The 12,712-nt window shown below is 45.8% G+C and overlaps 1 protein-coding gene across 5 annotated transcripts in view; it reads right to left on the minus strand.

The window, feature by feature from the left end:
• The window catches only part of LOC310639311 (DEP domain-containing mTOR-interacting protein-like), a 40,939-nt gene that overhangs the window by 24,368 nt on the left and 3,859 nt on the right, over nucleotides 1-12,712 (minus strand). For 3 of the 5 annotated variants that reach the window (XR_014492273.1, XM_083360935.1, XM_083360933.1), the window contains exon 2: nucleotides 2,770-2,948. Coding sequence is in view for 4 of the 5 variants with exons in the window: in XM_083360935.1 (XP_083217061.1) it covers nucleotides 2,770-2,948 (179 nt within the window). In the remaining variant the exon portion in view is untranslated. Of the gene's footprint in view, nucleotides 1-2,765; nucleotides 2,949-5,219; nucleotides 5,265-12,712 lie in introns of those variants that run through there. The other 2 variants (XM_083360936.1, XM_083360934.1) reach the window with 2 other exon arrangements.

Consider the following 12,712-nt stretch of genomic DNA (forward strand, 5'->3'; position numbering starts at 1 on the left):
GTGGGTACGTAGGGCTGAGAGAGAGGGACTGGTCCAAAGTCATTTTTCATGCCTAAGGCGGGACTAGAACTCAAAGTCTCCTGGTGATTGGCCCAAAGTCACCCAGTCAACTTTCATGCCTAAGGTGGGACTAGAACTCACTGTCTCCTGGTGATTGGCCCAAAGTCACCCAGTCAGCTTTCATGCCTAAGGTGGGACTAGAACTCACTGTCTCCTGGTGATTGGCCCAAAGTCACCCAGTCAGCTTTCATGCCTAAGGTGGGACTAGAACTCACTGTCTCCTGGTGATTGGCCCAAAGTCACCCAGTCAGCTTTCATGCCTAAGGTGGGACTAGAACTCACTGTCTCCTGGTGATTGGCCCAAAGTCACCCAGTCAGCTTTCATGACTAAGGTGGGACTAGAACTCACTGTCTCCTGGTGATTGGCCCAAAGTCACCCAGTCAGCTTTCATGCCTAAGGTGGGACTAGAACTCACTGTCTCCTGTTGATTGGCCCAAAGTCACCCAGTCAGCTTTCATGCCTAAGGTGGGACTAAAACTCACCGTCTCCTGGTGATTGGCCCAAAGTCACCCAGTCAGCTTTCAGGCCTAAGGTGGGACTAGAACTCACCCTCTCCTGGTGATTGGCCCAAAGTCACCCAGTCAGCTTTCAGGCCTAAGGTGGGACTAGAACTCACCCTCTCCTGGTGATTGGCCCAAAGTCACCCAGTCAGCTTTCATGCCTAAGGTGGGACTAGAACTCACCCTCTCCTGGTGATTGGCCCAAAGTCACCCAGTCAGCTTTCATGCCTAAGGTGGGACTAGAACTCACCCTCTCCTGGTGATTGGCCCAAAGTCACCCAGTCAGCTTTCATGCCTAAGGTGGGACTAGAACTCACCCTCTCCTGGTGATTGGCCCAAAGTCACCCAGTCAGCTTTCATGCCTAAGGTGGGACTAGAACTCACTGTCTCCTGGTGATTGGCCCAAAGTCACCCAGTCAACTTTCATGCCTAAGGTGGGTCTAAGAACTCAGGAGTCTCTGGTTTCTAGGCTAGGAGTTCGTATTGTTATAATAAACCTATTAAACAAGACTGGTGAACGTCTCTTGGTTCAGAAATGTTTCAGAAATGTGTCCTTGGATTAAGGAATATTTGGGGCTTAAATAAATCTTCTTTTAAAAACCTGGGCCTCTTCCCTTCCCTTTGTTTACACCATTCAATCTTCAGCAGTTGTGCCTGATTCACTGGCACTTAAGTAATGTAACGATGATTGCTCATCCTGGACTTTTATATCCCTCCCTTTATGTTTTGTTAAAAGCCCTCCTCTTTCATTATTTATGTCTGCAAAAGAACACAGCCAGACTATCCTTGAAGTGATAGGAAACTGATCCTCAACTAGATTATTCAAAGAGAGGGGGTGGGGGGGGGGTTGCTCAAGTTCAGAGTAAAAGCAAGATGCCCGAACTTGTGGCCTTCCAGATATAGCTAAATTCCCAGGAGTCCTAGACCGCCTGGTCAATGGTGAGAAAGATGGAATTTGATGGTCAACATTCAGGGACTTACAGAAGGACCCCAAGCTTGGTATAAGAACAGAGCAATAGAGTTGGAAGGGGCTTTGGGGGTCTCCTAGTCCAACTCCTTGCTCAGGCAGGAAACCCTATACCATGTCAAACAAATGATATTCTTAAAAGCCTCCAGTGATGGAGCACCCATAACTTCTGAAGGCAAGCCGTTGCACTGGTTGATTGTTCTAAATATCAGGAAGTTTCTCCTTAGTTCTAGGTTGCTTCTCTCCTGGATTAGTTTCCACCCATTGTTTCTTGTCCTGCCTTCTGGTGTTTGGGAAAATAGCTTGACTCCCACTTCTTTGTGGTAGCCCCTCAGATATTGCTGTCATAGCAACCCTAGTCCTTCTTTTCACTAAACTAAAGGTAAAGGTAAAGGTTCCCCCGCACATGCGTGCTAGTCGTTTCCGACTCTAGGGGCTGGTGCTCATCTCCGTTTCAAAGCCAAAGAGCCAGCACTTGTCCGAGGATGTCTCCGTGGTCATGTGGCCGGCATGACTAGACGCCAAAGGCGCACGGAACGCTGTTACCTTCCCACCGGAGTGGTCCCTATTTTTCTACTTGCATTTTTACGTGCTTTCGAACTGCTAGGTTGGCAGAAGCTGGGACGAGTAACAGGCGCTCACTCTGCTACGCGGCACTCGGGATTCGACCCACCAAACTGTCGACCTTCTGATCGACAAACTCAGCATCCTAAGCCACTGAGCCACCGCGTCCCTTATCATTAGACATGCCCAATTCCTGCAACCGTTCTTGACATGTTTTGGCCTTCTGTCCCCTAATCAACTTTGTTGCTCTTCCCTGTAGTCTTTCTAGAGGTAAAGATGGCCCACAATTCCTTTGGTGAGATCTCTGGGCCACTCTTTAAGAAAGGAATGGGCCATTAATTTTTTCCAAGGGGTGACATGAAAAACCTGGACTGTTGTGGAAGGCCATACCAATAGGGCTGTGAAGGCACAGGTACGCACGTATATATACATTTTTTAAAAAAAATAACAGTTGCCTTCAAAATAAAAACAGTGCAACTGTATTGTGCGCAGACTTATTTACATGTGATTTCTAATTTCCAGTTGACATCTCAGGGGCCAAACAAGGACAGCCGAAGGGGGGGGGGAATAAAATCCCCAGGTTTGGTTTAAGAGAACCTCCAGAACATTTGGAGAAGGCACTTTCACGTCATTGGGAAAAGTGCTCAAAGGTAACCAGCATTAAGAAGCTCACCAACCGTGGTGAAGAATGTCATGGTCCATGAGCTTCTGCATCAGCCGGATGCCTGTCTCACGGTCGGGAGCTTCTTTGTGGTCAATCAACCAGTCGATCAGTTCCTTGGCCACGAAGCAATTCGGGTAGGTGCGAAGGTGATAGCGACGGTCCTTTATAAGCTTGCCATCATGAAGACGAAGCCTAGGAGGGTAAACCAGATGCAGGAGGACCTTAGATCCTGAAGTACCACACCTTTGTCCCAGTGGTGGCATTCAAATACCTGAACAACCAGTTTTCTTATTGGATGCAGGCCTGGGCCTTCGAGGAGTAGAACGGACTTCCAGAAGTGACATCCACACACTTCCGGTGGGCCGTTGTAGGCCTGGGAGGCCTCCTCCAAGCCTCCGAGGCCTAGAATGGACTTCTGGAAGTGGCATCCACGCACTTCCAGTGGGCCGTTCTAGGCCTGAGAGGCCTCCTCCAGGCCTCCCAGGCCTAGAATGGACTTCCAGAAGTGGCATCCACGCACTTCCAGTGGGCCGTTCTAGACCTGAGAGGCCTCCTCCAGGCCTCCGAGGCCTAGAATGGACTTCCGGCAGTGGCATCCACAGACTTCCAGTTAGCCGTTCTAGGCCTGGGACGTCTTCTCCAGGCCTCCAAGGCCTAGAATGGACTTCCGGAAGTGGCATCTACGCACTTCCAGTGGGCTGTTCTAGGCCTGGGACGCCTTCTCCAGGCCTCCAAGGCCTAGAATGGACTTCCGGAAGCACTGTGCATTAAGCCGGTTCTCCAAACTCAGCAAAATTTAGCTACCGGTTCTACCGAACCGGTGTGAACCAGCTGAATCCCACCACTGCTTTGTCGAAATATGAATGGAAAGCTCATATTTGGACCATCAAAGATAAAGGTAAAAGATTTCTCCTGTCCAGTTGTTTCCAACTCTAGGAGACGCTCCTCATCTCCATTCCTAAGCCAGGGCGAAAGATGTTTCCTTGGTCATGCGGCCATCATGACAAAACAGCCAAGGCACACCGAATGCTGTTGCCTTCCCACTGAAGTGGTACCTATTTGCCTACTCGCATTTGCATGCTTTCGAACTGCTGAATGGGGAGGAGCTGGGGCAAGGAACAGGAACTCACCCCATTGCGCAGCACTTGGGTCTCGAACCTGGGCTGACAGCTTTCCAAGCAATGTGTTTTAACCGCTGAGCCATCAGGTTCCCCCCACACATACACACACTTTAGACCTGGACAAGAAGCTAAATCGAATGGAAACACACCAGGCCATTCTCTGTCACACAGCTTTTATCGGCATTGCTTATTTTACACATCCTTTGGGCATTGAGTGATGCTTCCTAGAATGGTCAGCTGCTCCGAACAAATATAGTTCTTGACTTACAACCACAACTGGGACCAGAGCTTCTGTTGCTAAGCAAGGTGATTGTTAAGCGAATCACCACTGTCATTAAGTGAATCATACAGTTGTCAAGCAAACCTGGTTTCCCCCATTGACTTTGCTTGCCAGAAGCCGGCTAGTCGCAAATACTGTACCTATTCTAAGCTGTTATCTTTAGAAACAGCAGAATGGCCAAACATTTGCAATCTCTCTCTCTCTTCCCCCCCCCTCTCTCTCTCTCTCTCTCTCCTCTTCCTCCTCCTCCTCCTCCTCTCCTTAAATCTCACTGCCTTCTAGCACTGATGGTGTTATCTAGTTGGGTCATGAAACATCAGCAAGAAAACCACTAAACTCAGAGAACATCAAGAACCCCACAGTTGCCCTCCTCCTCCTCCTCCTCCTAATCACGTGACCATGAGGATGCTGAGATGGTTGTGTGTAAAAAAAGGCAGACCCCTGAGTTCAAATCCCATCCTTAGGCAAGAAAGCTGCCTGTGTGACTTTGGGCCAGTCCTTCTCTCCCAGCCCGGCCTACTTCACAAGATTGTTGTTGTGGGAAAAATAGGAGTAGAGAGATGTGCTGCATATGTTCGCCACCCTGAGTTATTCCTAAAAATAATAAAGGGGGTTATATCGAATGAATGAATGAATGAATGAATGAATGAATGAATGAATGAATGAATGAATGAATACATACATACATACATACATACATACAGTACATACATACATACATACAGTACATACATACATACATACATACATACATACATACATATGCCAAATTAGTGATGGAGAATAGTGGGCCATTCATTATGGAGTTCCACAATGAAGGAAAGTTTAACTGGAGATTGAACAAGGTTACCTATCCCCGAACTGTCCAGATTTATGATCCCATAATCCTGGGAGGAACCTAGAAGCAATGGAGGCCAGCGTCTCCATGGAACAGGCTCTTCTCCAACACTTGGCCTGAGGCCCAGAACGTCTTAAGCGATGGCTTTGCTTTGTCAAGGTCTCTCCAAGGACAGAACAGCTCAGACCTCGGGTGAGAACATTAAACAAAAATAAATCACGTACTATCTGATGCCACCAAGCCTCTCCGAGGCCATTTTCCAAATGCTGCTTTGGTTTTAAACAAAGACGGACGCTTCAGCGATTCAAACATCTCTTGCGACTAGTGGGTTAAAATCTCATTTTGATATTTCTGCCCAGATTTTAATCCTCTACTACAGGGGTCTGCAACCTTGACAACTTTTAAGACTTGTGGACTTCAGCTCCCAGAATTGATCTGTCTTCTAGACCTCTAGCAATTAACTCAAAAGGTTTTGCCTACTTTGAAGCAGTCCTTTCAACCCCTTTGTGCTGCCCCATAACTGTCCTTAAAAGCTGTCCTTCTAGGGCAGGGGTAGGCAACCTCGGCTCTTTTATGACTTGTGGACTTCAACTCCCAGAATTCCTGAGCCAGCATGGCTGGCTCAGGAATTCTGGGAGTTGAAGTCCACGAGTTATAAAAGAGCCACAGTTGCCTACCCTTGTTCTAGGGCAAGGCTCTTCAAACTTGGCTGCTTTAAGACTTGTGGATTTCAATACCCAGAATTCCCCAGCCAGTCATGCTGGCTGAGGAATTCTGGGAGTTGAAGTCCACAAGTCTTAAAGCGGCCAAGTTTGGAGACCCCTGTTCTAGGGGTACCAAAACGATTATGAAAGACAGTCCATTGGGGATATCAGCAGAGTCATGGGGTGAAATGAACAGCTATGGAGACACAGAATTACAGAATAACAGACTTGGAAGGACCTTAGAGGTCTTCTAGTCCAACCCTCTGCTCAGGAAGGAGTCCCTATCCATTTCAGACAAAAAATTGTCTAATCTCTTCTTTAAAACCTCCAGTGATGGAGCGCCCGCAATTTCTGAAGGCAAGTCGTTCCACGGACTAATGGTTCTCACTGTCAGGGAATTTCTCCTTAGTTCTGGGTTGGTTCTCTCCTTGATACGTTCCCATCCATTGCTTCTTGTCCTGCTCTCAGGTGCTTTGGAGAATAATCCAACCCTTTCTTCTCTGTGACAGCCCCACAAACGTTGGAAGGCTGCTATCACATCACCCCCTAGTCCTTCTTTTCACTAGGCTGGACATACCCAATTCCCAAAACTGTCTACAACACCTTTGTGCATCTTGCTTCATTCTGTGGAATGTTAACAAGGAACTACAAATGTCCTTTGTATACCTACAAAGGACAAGTACGACCAGCTAAGAAATCTGGTTTGACAAGAACTGGTTTTTTTTTCTCTCTCAAAGAACTCATTTAAACCAAAAGTGGCTGGTAATTTACAACGAACCTCAATTAGCCTCAGATCCAGATTTTCAGAGATAAAACAAAAGGGTGGGCTGAGCAGAAAAAAAAAGGTGCATTCCAAATGAGTTCAGCTAAATTTATCAAAATGCCAAACGGAATGTCATTGATCCACAGTTTCCCCTGTGGAAAACAAAGACAAAGATTCAAAGAAATTCCCACTTATATGGTCCCTGAGAATTCCTGCATAGGGAGTCCTTGACGTACCAAATTTTTGCCTCAGTCATTAAGGGAACCTCTGGAATTGTTAAGTGAATCATGCAGTCATTAAGCGAATCGGCTTCCCCGGTTGCTTGTGGGAAGCTGGCTGGGAACGTCACAGATGGTGGTCACATGGACCTCAGATTCTCCCACCTTCATGAATGCATGCCAGTTGCCAAGCACCCAAATTTGGATCACGTGGTCCTGGGGATGCTGCAGCGGTCATAAGTCATTTTTTTCAGGGCCCTTGTAACTTTAGTCACTACGCAAATGGCTGTAATTTGAGGACTACCTGTATATGTAACGTTCTTTCTTACAGGCCAAAATTCTTTCGTGTAAGGCAGGGGTGTCAAACTCAATTTCATTGAGGGCCATGTCAGCATTGCGTGTGCTCTCAGGGGGCCAGGTGGGTATGGCCAGGGTGGGCGTGGCCTACTGGGTGGGTGTGGCTAGAGTGTGTATGGCCTACTGGGTGGGCATGGCCAGCTCTACATCGTTCACATCAAGGGTGCCTATGGGGGCCTGGGCAGGATTGGGACAGATCTGAGGGTCTCTGTCAGGAGGAGGGTCTCTGGGCCAGGGCCAAGGCAGTGGGGGCCGTTCCCTCACTGTTTCCAGGATGGCTTTGCTGGCTGCATGAAACCACTTTGCGGGCCGGATCTGGCCCCCGGGTCTTGTGTTTGACATGTCTGGTGTAAGGTATGGAAGAGAAATGAAGACTATAGACAGATTTCATAAAATGACATTCAGTGGTGAAAAAAATAAGGTCCTACATTTAGGCAAGAAAAAACCAAATCCACAGGTACACTATGGGTGGTACCTGGCTTGAGGTAGCAACTGTGAGAGGGATCTCGGAGTCCTAGTGGACAATCCCTTAAATAGGAGCCAGCCGTGTGCTGCAGCCGCCAAAAAAGCCAACACAGTTCTAGGCTGCATGGACAGAGATATAGAATCAAGATCACGTGAAGTGTTAATATCACTTTATAACGCCTTGGTAAGGCCACACTTGGAATACTGCATCTAGTTGTCGCCGTTATATAAACAAGAGGTTCAGACTTTAGAAAGAGTGCAGAGAAGAACCACAAAGATGATTAGGGGGGTTGGAGGCTAAAACGTATGAAGAACAACTGCAGGAATTGGGTATGTCTAGCTTAAGGACAAGAAGGACTAGGGGTGACAGGATAGCATTGTCCCAATATTTGAGGGGCTGCCCCAAAGAAGAGGGAGTCAAGCTATTCTCCAAAGCACTTGAAGGCAGGACAAGAAGCAATGGATTGAAACTAACCAAAGAGAGAAGCAACCTAGAAGTTAAGGAGAAACTTCCTGACAGAACAATTAATCAGCGGAACAACCTGCCTGCAGAAGTTGTGGGTGCTCCAACACTGGAAGTTTTTAAGAAGAGACTGGACAAACATTTGTCTGGAATGGCATAAGGTTTCCTCCCTCAGTTGGGGGTTGGACTAGAAGACCTCCAAGGTTCCTCCCAAATCTGTTATTCTGTTATTACCTCTGTATGATTATTTTTGCTACGTACGCAAAAGTAGAAACAAACCAAACCCATTTTCCCTGGCTGCATACGCAAGCAATACTGGCATAGCTTTTCGCAACCTGCCCCAATCAGGAAGATAAGCTTGGCTGAGACACCTGTTCTCAAAGAAGAGGTGACCTTTTACAGCTGGCAACTCCTTATCAGAATCTGAATTAATTGCCCATTCACATTGGCTTATTTATGGCTTTATCTTCAGCTGAGAGAACAGGGAAGGTAAGATCAACAGTGAGACACTGGATGGCTTAAGCCAGGGGTCTTCAAACTTGGCCCTTTTATGACTTGTGGACTTCAACTCCCAGAATTCCTCAGCCAGGCACACCTGGCTGAGGAATTCTGGGAGTTGAAGTCCACAAGTCATAAAAGGGCCAAGTTTGAAGACCCCCTGGCTTAAGAGAACCCCGTAATTCATAGGCCCTGCCTGAACCATATGGAATGGGTATGCCACATCTGCATTAACAACTTTGGTCTCTATAGGGGGCACCTGTCATAGGTTTGTGGGCTCCTTTCAGATCCAAAGAGAAACCTTTGGGGCCAGGTAATTGGATGGACCAACTCTCCCCCATTACTTCAACCGGGCTCTCCAGAGCCAAAAAGGCAGGGGATGTTGAGGGTGCCCACTATCAAGAAAGAACATCTGGTGGGGCTGAGGGAAAAGGGCCTTTTCTGTGGTGGCTCCCTTCCACAGAGTTCTTATGACCCTTTTTTACCGGTCTACTATAGAGAGCGTCCTCTCGTATGGTATTGTGGTTTGGTATGCTGGTCTGACAGCCGCGGATAGGAAAGCATTACAGAGGGTGGTGAGCACAGCACAAGACATTGTGGGCTGTCCCCTGACACCACTGGATGACATCGCTAGGGCTCTCTATTATTATTATTATTATTATTATTATTATTATTATTATTATTATTATTATTATTATTATTATTATTATTATTATTCCAAGGACCCCACAGTTCAACCTTGAGCTACAAATATCCTCTTCTATTGGTTTTATCATCTTTACTGGTGATTCATGAAGGGACATGTGGTCCTCCATATCTGGTTGCTTGCTTGAGGACATGACAATTTACACTAACCTCTAAGGTCAGAGGAATTTTTATTGCCTCCATTGCTGAGTGCCTTGACTTGCGCAGTCATAAAACGGAGATATCAGAAGGGGTGGAAAGAACCTGGAGGCTTCCACAAGCACAGAGGTAATACTGCATATTCAGAAAAACCCAATGTATTTGGTGATTGTGGAATGCTGAACATTGGAAAGCCAGCTGAGATGGGAGACTATTTATTTATTTATGGTTTGGTTTTTATCCCATCTTCACTACTTTATAAGTAAGTCAAGGTGGTAAACATATATAGTACTCCTTCCTCTTCCTATTCTCTCCACCACAACAACCTGGTGAGATGGGTTAGGCTGAGAGAGAGTGACTGGCCCCAAATCAACCAGCCAGCCTTCACGCCTACGCCGGTACTAGAATTCACCAACTCCTGGTGGTTGGCCCAACTCACACAGCCAGCTTTCATGCCTATAGTGTGGGATTAGAACTAGAACTCACTGTCTGCTGGTGATTGGCCCTAGTCACTCAGCTGTTTTTCATGCCTAAGGTGGGACTAGAACTCACCATCTCCTGGCTTCTAGTCTTGTGCCGTCACCACCAAGAGCAAACCGGCTGTTTTTATGAGTCATTAATAAGGACGGAAGCTCAAAACTCTAACAATTTGTGGGAAGTCAGCCTCCCGGAGAAGGAAATATTAAAAGGGCAGAAAAATATATTTCCTGAAAGGATGTTAAAGAGGCAGAAAAGCATGCCCAGTTTTCTTAATAGCCCCAAGTCTGCCTCCCCCAAGCAGAAACCAGCTCTGTAGAAATGCAGATGTAAACCATCCAGGAAAGTTGGAAGCCCCCAGCTAGAAGATTAAGAAGACAGACACTTAAAATCTACATACCCCACCCAAACTCTAAGACAGGACATGATAGGATTAACCCACAGATGCCAAAAGGGCAGACTCAGATTCAGGTCAGAATACGTGACACAGGAAATACAGAGCCTAAAACAGGAACAGGAAACAACTCCAAAAAAAAAGGCTTCAGAGGGTATAAAACCCCACTCCCTACATGTGCTCGTCCCTTTTTTCCCCCAGAGCCATCTTTCTGTCTGGCTCTTCTCTTCAATAAACTGCAACCTTCTTTCTAAAGCAGTCACCATGTTGTTTATTCCTGGCTTGGACTGAACCAAGATGAAGACATTTCCTTCAACAAGTGCTTGTCCTTCCCTCCTTCTCATATGAAAGAGAGTGAAGGCAGAGCAATTTCTTTTTTTTATTCAAATCTTTCTTGTTTTCCCACACTGAGTTCATATTTTGCTGATGGTCTCAAGGTCAGGTTTTGATAATGGTCCCACATAACAAATAACAAGAGTTGGAAGGGACCTTGGAGGTCTTCTAGTCCAACCCCCAGTGTTGGAGCACCCACAACTTCGGGAAGCAAGTCGTTCCACTGATTAATTGTTCTCACTGTCAGGAAGTTTCTCCTTAGTTCTAGGTTGCTTCTCTCCTTGACTAGTTTCCATCCGTTGCTTCTTGTCCTGCCTTCGGGTGCTTTGGAGAATAGGTGGAACCCCCTCTTCTTTGTGGTAGCCCCTGAGATATAGTTGCATAGCAGAGAGTTTCTGGGCCTCTGGCTCTGGTTTTTCTTTGGAGGAAGAAATGGAATCTGGAATTTTTCTCAGCTACTCCCAAAAATGTAGGTTTCAAAATTCCACCAAGTCAGGAATTTGAAATGGAGCTTTCGTTAAAGACATTAAATAGGCCGTTGGGTCTTTGACTCTCAGGTTGAATGCACAGACTTTTGATATTTTTCTTGCAAAAGCCAACACAGAGGCATTGCTTGTTCAGAATTAAATAGTTGCTAAGAATTAAATGGTTGGCAGATACTGTTTACAAGAGAGCAAAGATGGATGAAGTTGATGGAACTTCTAAATGAACTTCTTTGCTTAGAGAAAAACGGTTTACATTTATGGTGGAATGAAACCACTGGTACACTTTTTTTTTTTTGCATAAAACAGAAAAATGTGCACGATTTGGGGAAGGAAAGTATAGTAGAAAAACGTGAGCTCTTTTGCAATCACGGAGTAAGAGATAATTTTGTAATTGCGTTTATATTGGCTGCAAAGGAAATTGAAAACTTCTTTCCTTTTTAATTCTTTTTAATTCTTTCTTTCTGCACTTTTCCTATCGATCTTGATTATTATGTTCTTCCTTTCCTGTTTCTACTCTTTATTAGTTGGGGTTAGTTTTTACAAAGTATATAAAACTTTTAATTAAAAAAAAGATTTTAAAAATAAAAGGAAATGGTCAGGAGTTAGCTGGCCTGCACATGTAGTAAATAAATAAATAAAATTGATTCAACTTCAACTTAATGTTCACTTAACAAACATTCAAAATTATAATTGGCTTCCCCAGAGCATGACTTGAGGATAAATAGCAACCTGCCTGCTAATAATTCCTTTATTCTGCCAGGGGGTTTCAGAATAGAAGAGGACAGCCATTTGTCTGAAATGGTAGTCTAATGAAGAGAAGGACAAGGGGGGGGGGACACAATAGCCGTGTTCCAGTATCTCAAGGGCTGCCACAAAGAAGAGGGAGTCAAGCTATTCTCCAAAGCGCCGGAAGGCAGGACAAGAAGCAACAGATGGAAACTAACCAAGGAGAGAAGCAACCTGGAACGAAGGAGGAATTTCCTGTCGTAAGTGCATGCCAGTTGCCAAGCATCTTGAACTTCTGATCACATCACCATGAAGATATTGTCGTGGTTGCGTGAGTACTGGTTGTAAGTCACTTTTTAAAATGCCACTGTCATTTCGAACGGTCGCTAAAGAACGGCTGTGAGCTGAGGACTACCTTATTGTCAAATGAGCTGTTTCCTGACAGTCAAAACAATGAACCAGTGGAACTACTTGCCTCCAGAAGCAGTGAATGCTCCAACACTGCAAGTTTTTAAAAAGAAACTGGACAGCCATTTGTCTGAAATGGTACAGGGTTTCCTGCCTGAGCAGGGGGTTGGACTAGACGACCTCCGAAGTCCCTTCCAACTTTGATGATGATGATGATGATGACGATGATGATGATGCAGGGTCTTTTAGAGCAAACTACGGGTAATTCTCAACTTACAAACGTTCATTTACTGACCATTTGAAGTACAGCAGCCCTGAAAAAAGTGACCTGACTGTTTTTCTGCATTTATGACCATTGCAGCATCCAAGGGGTCACGCGATCAAACTTCCGACGCTTGGCAACTGGCTGGTATTTATGACGGCTTTCTTGTGATCAGATTTTACTATCTTCTGACAAGCGAAGCCGACGGTGAAGCCACGTTGCTAACTGAACAACTGCAGTGATTTACTTAACAACGGGGGCAAGGAAACTCACTTAACAACTGTCTTGCTTAGCAACCGAAATGTTGGGCTCACTTGCATT

The sequence above is a fragment of the Vipera ursinii genome (assembly GCF_947247035.1).
Source record: "Vipera ursinii genome assembly, chromosome: 3".
Classification (NCBI taxonomy): domain Eukaryota; kingdom Metazoa; phylum Chordata; class Lepidosauria; order Squamata; family Viperidae; genus Vipera; species Vipera ursinii.